At 48.3% G+C, this 4,357-nt stretch overlaps 1 protein-coding gene across 2 annotated transcripts; it reads left to right on the top strand.

The window, feature by feature from the left end:
- The first annotated feature begins 1,610 nt into the window (after positions 1-1,610).
- Positions 1,611-3,784, top strand: LOC119281603 (transcription factor UNE12-like). 2 transcript variants are annotated; one of them, XM_037562089.1, is made up of 7 exons: positions 1,611-1,963; positions 2,053-2,521; positions 2,605-2,724; positions 2,896-2,961; positions 3,106-3,171; positions 3,271-3,327; positions 3,408-3,784. In XM_037562089.1, exons 1-7 carry the CDS (start codon positions 1,722-1,724, stop codon positions 3,558-3,560), a joined length of 1,173 nt encoding a protein of 390 aa, XP_037417986.1. In that variant the 5' UTR covers positions 1,611-1,721; the 3' UTR covers positions 3,561-3,784. The 2 variants fall into 2 exon arrangements, with proteins under 2 accessions (XP_037417986.1, XP_037417987.1); XM_037562090.1 differs by having other exon boundaries at positions 2,617-2,724; positions 3,408-3,782.
- The last annotated feature ends 573 nt before the right edge of the window (positions 3,785-4,357 follow it).

The following is a 4,357-nucleotide window of genomic DNA, read 5'->3' as shown; positions in this document are numbered from 1 at the left end:
GATCTTCAAGCCCAAGCATATATGACGTCTCCAAAGATGACAAGAATTCAGCCACGCTCATCACCGCACTATGAAAAACAACAACAAACTCCATCAACCTACAGCCACAAGCAATCACCACGCAATGCACCGGCCGAAATGAAAAATGCAATTTCCTTTACCATGAAGGCATTTCATCGACCACTTGGCGGCCACGGCGCTTGTAGCCAGCAGCGGTGGCCGGACGCTCCGGAGCAGTGGTCGTAGGGGTGGAGGAGCCGGACAAGGATGAGGCACCAGAGGAGTGGCACTCTTAGCCTTCTTCTTCGCCGCCTCCTCGGCGAGTGCCGGCGTGGCGGCCGTCAATTTCCTTCCCCGCTTGCCAACGGTACAAGCAGCGAGAGGGCGACCTGCCGTCGCAGAGACGTAGTGGACTTGCCACCGGCCAAGTTGCCAGTGGTGGTTTTCGGTGAGGTGGATCAAATGGGATTTTTGGTGCATAGCCTGTTTTTTGGGCGCGAGAGACGGCGCGGGGGTTGTTTTCAGCGAAGAAGCGCCGGCGGTGGTGGCCCGTGGGGTGGCTGACGGGTTTTGGCTATCCATTCCAGCCGAAATCGGGGGCATTGGCGGTGAATCCAATGACTAAGGGCGGCAATGACGGGAAAGGGTGGCCGCTCGGGCGAGAGAGGGAGGGATGAAATTTTCACTAGGTGCGGTTGAGGTTGTGTATATTTAGGAGGTTTGGCGCAACTTTTGGGCCGGAGGAGGATAATATTTACTCCACTAACCGTTTGGGAGTTCGGCTAAGTATGGTTAGGCGCCTATTTGCTCCTCTAACCAATTACAGGGGATCGGCTAGAGTTGCTCTAAGGGATACTTGGTCGGCAAACTATCATAGGTGTGTCCTGGTTTCCTAAGGAGTCGTAACCTTACCGAACAAGTGAGATGTCATAATCTTGGAAGACCTAGAGGTATGTGGAGGCAAGTCCACCGCCTTATGCCACATATATTTGGGTGCTATGTGAAATGAAGAATTACGTAGATCTACTGACATCGGTTTCAAGCCATCAAAGTCATATCTCTCTGCAAGAAAATATAGCAAAATATTTCAAAAAAAAATTGAAACTTTGTGGGAATGATAAACAGCAAATGTTATAAGTGCTTGTAAAGTTTGGTGCTCAAATAACATACGAGGAGCTCCGTACGAAAAAGACAAAATTACAAAATCTGCTCAAACAGTGCATTTATATTTTGACTAATTTTCAGTGATTTTGTCTTTTTTGTACGGAGCTCCTCGAATGTTATTTGACCACCAAACTTTGCAAGCACCCATAACATTTGTTGATGATCATTCTCACAAAGTTTCAGATTTTTTTAAAATGTTTCGCTATATTTCTTGCTTGGGTGCACCGTGCTGGGGCGTAGAAAAATCACTCTCCTATAAAATAGCTTCCAGAGTTGCCTAGCATAATTGAACAATTCAATAAATTCTTCTCAACACACATGGAACTAAAATAATACTCCTACTAAGGAAAGGTTAGACCCTGATGACTATTAAGCGACCCTCTTTGTCCCCTTCCAATGGTCAGCCTCCCTCACACAAGTCCACTAGCTTTGATGCTACAGCCCATACCACACTGTACCCTTCATATATACTCAGATTCCCCTCTCTCTTTCTCCCCCGTTCCATCCATTCCAACCTACTTCTACACCTCAAACCGCATCAAGATCCCTTCATCTCCATGGCCGACGAGTGGTGGAGTGGTTCACAGAGGAGCCACGGGACGTCGGCGTGCTCGGCCGCGCCACTCATGGACACGGGTCACGCAGCCACATGCGGCTGGACGTCCCCGGCCGCGGAGTCGACGAGCTCAATAACCTTCCAGGACCCCCACAGGAGCAGCAGTACTATCACTCATCCGCCTTCATCCGATGCCGCTTCCTCGCTTGGTGATGTACACATGGACTGGACGCACGCCTTCTTGTAAGTTGCCTTCCATCTTCAATCTTTCATTCTTTCTTCTAGCTGCCTGTGCGGAGGACTAACGACTTCTGTGATCGATTATTAATTAGGAGCGGGAGAAGCGACGCTAGCTTCCAAGCCGTGCTTCAAGACGACATGCTTGCGTCAATGACGACGAGGCCATTATTTCGACCTCATCAGCCGGCCGTCGACGAGGCCGTGATGAGCAATCCGTTCAGGGACATGAGCCACAGCTTCAGCTTGCTCGACCAGGTGCCTGCAGCCTCGTCTCCGTACGGCACGGCGCCACTGCAAGGCATGTTCGACACCACCGGGGCGTCGCACAACGTTTCGGTGTTGGGGGAATGCCAGTCATCCACCAGCTACGACGGCACGGCGGGGATGCAGTTAAATCAAGCGGCTACGCAGATGCTAGGCGGTGGCGCCCAACTGCAGTACTTGTCCGGGTCCGGCAGCTACATGCCTTTCGGCGGCGCCCCTCTCTCGTCGCAGCTTCTCTTGCAAGCCCTACAACCCAAGACCAGCTACAGCTCTAGCTCCAATTCCCTCATGGCGAAGGTAATTAACCACATGGAAAATATTAGTGTTTTACTACCAGAGGCCATACAGCTAGGGTTTCGTTTAGATATGCATAACCTCAGTTTCTCCTGCAGTCTGCCGAGCACGCGTGCTCACCACCGGCGAGGAGAAGCGAGCCTGACTCACCTGCCGCGGCGAAAAGGCCACGGATCGAGGCGCCATCGCCGTTGCCCACGTTTAAGGTGCGGCGTGATCGATCCGATTAAATTTCTAGATCTTGTGATCTTTCTGCATTTCAGGGCAACTTTTTGTTGCTTCGATCGATGGCTGGTGTTTTCCTTTTGCGAGCATCGATGGACGATGACTTTTGGATTGCATAAAAATTTCTTTTGTGCTGTGCTTTGGAGCTGCAGGTGAGGAAAGAGAAGCTAGGGGACAGAATCACTGCGCTCCAGCAACTAGTCTCGCCTTTTGGAAAGGTATGAGTTCTTCTTTCTGCTCTGAATCAACTCCCTATCTTTCCTCACCACCGTTCCAATTATCGGAGAGAACAAGTGCTCTTCTACTTAACCCGTCTGAGATCGATAATGACCTAACTTATCGCTGGTGTCCTCGCACTTTAGACCGATACCGCATCGGTTCTTCACGAGGCCAACGAATACATCAAGTTCCTCCATGACCAAGTTGCGGTGAGTGTCCGAAATCACATGCCTTCCCTTGCTGCGTCGACATTTCTTGTCCATTCCGGAACATCGCTTATAATTTGTTTAACACTGAACTCACTGCAGTCTCTGACCTACCCGTACTTGAAGAATGTGAACCCGTTGCAGCAGTTCCAGCAGAAGGTAAGAAACTGAGTTTATATCAAATTTTCCATCTTATGTTTTCGTGAATGCTTGGCTCTTGATGCAATTTTGCTTGGTAGCGTTCCGAGAATGCGAAGGACGACGGTGGCGAGCCGAAGAAGGACCTCCGAAGCCGCGGCCTGTGCCTTGTGCCGGTAGCAACGACGTACACGGTTGCGAGCGAGACGGTGCCGGAATTCTGGTACCCAACATTTGGAGGCACGTTTAGGTAGACATATAAGGTAGTTTTAATTAGCTTTCAGCATGTACACGTGCTAAGCAATCTGTACATGTCCAGATTACAAACCAACACAGTGTTGAGGCTAAAGCAAAGCAAAGCAAAGCCACATGTTGCTAGTACTAAGATAATATGTATGTAAACAGTGATCATCAAACATAATATTAGTAGCTAGCCTGTGAAGAAAAAGCAAAGAGATAATCATACAAGCAATATGAAGCAACCAAAAGACATTTGGAAAGGCCACAAGGGGAGCTATGATATAATTATGAGGCTGAGCCTTAAAAGACAGGCTAACGTAAATATAAAAATGTTCGGTCAGTGCCAAATGATTTGAGACTGACAACTATCGAGCAATTATACTCATGTATATACACAACTAAATGGAAAGGAATAATGCTACCGTTAGTTTTTTATCTACATATATTTGTGTGTTGTGTATGACAGTCGAAGCATGGAATTCGAAAGGAGGGGTTATGTTACTTAAGGATGACAAAGGGCCCTCTATGGATAGAAAGATATTCTAAGGAACTATAAGTAATATAATCATATATCGTAGAACTTCCTATATAAACTTAAGAACAAATAAATCAATATGCGCCTTGGATTACTATTAAGTCTTGATTTTATTGCTTATTGGCTATTGGAGAAAAAACAATTCGCTCCCTGGGGCCTGGGCACTTGCATGTGACCCATGGAAAACTAGGGTTCCCCCTCGAGAGCCACTGATACCTCCTCTTACCTTGCCAACATTGGGTATGGCCACCCTACGTACCTCTCCCCGCCCAGACT

Source organism: Triticum dicoccoides, chromosome 3B (genome assembly GCF_002162155.2).
Source record: "Triticum dicoccoides isolate Atlit2015 ecotype Zavitan chromosome 3B, WEW_v2.0, whole genome shotgun sequence".
Lineage (NCBI taxonomy): Eukaryota > Viridiplantae > Streptophyta > Magnoliopsida > Poales > Poaceae > Triticum > Triticum dicoccoides.
Note: the sequence above shows the minus strand (reverse complement) of the source record. Positions and strands in the feature narration are given on the sequence as shown.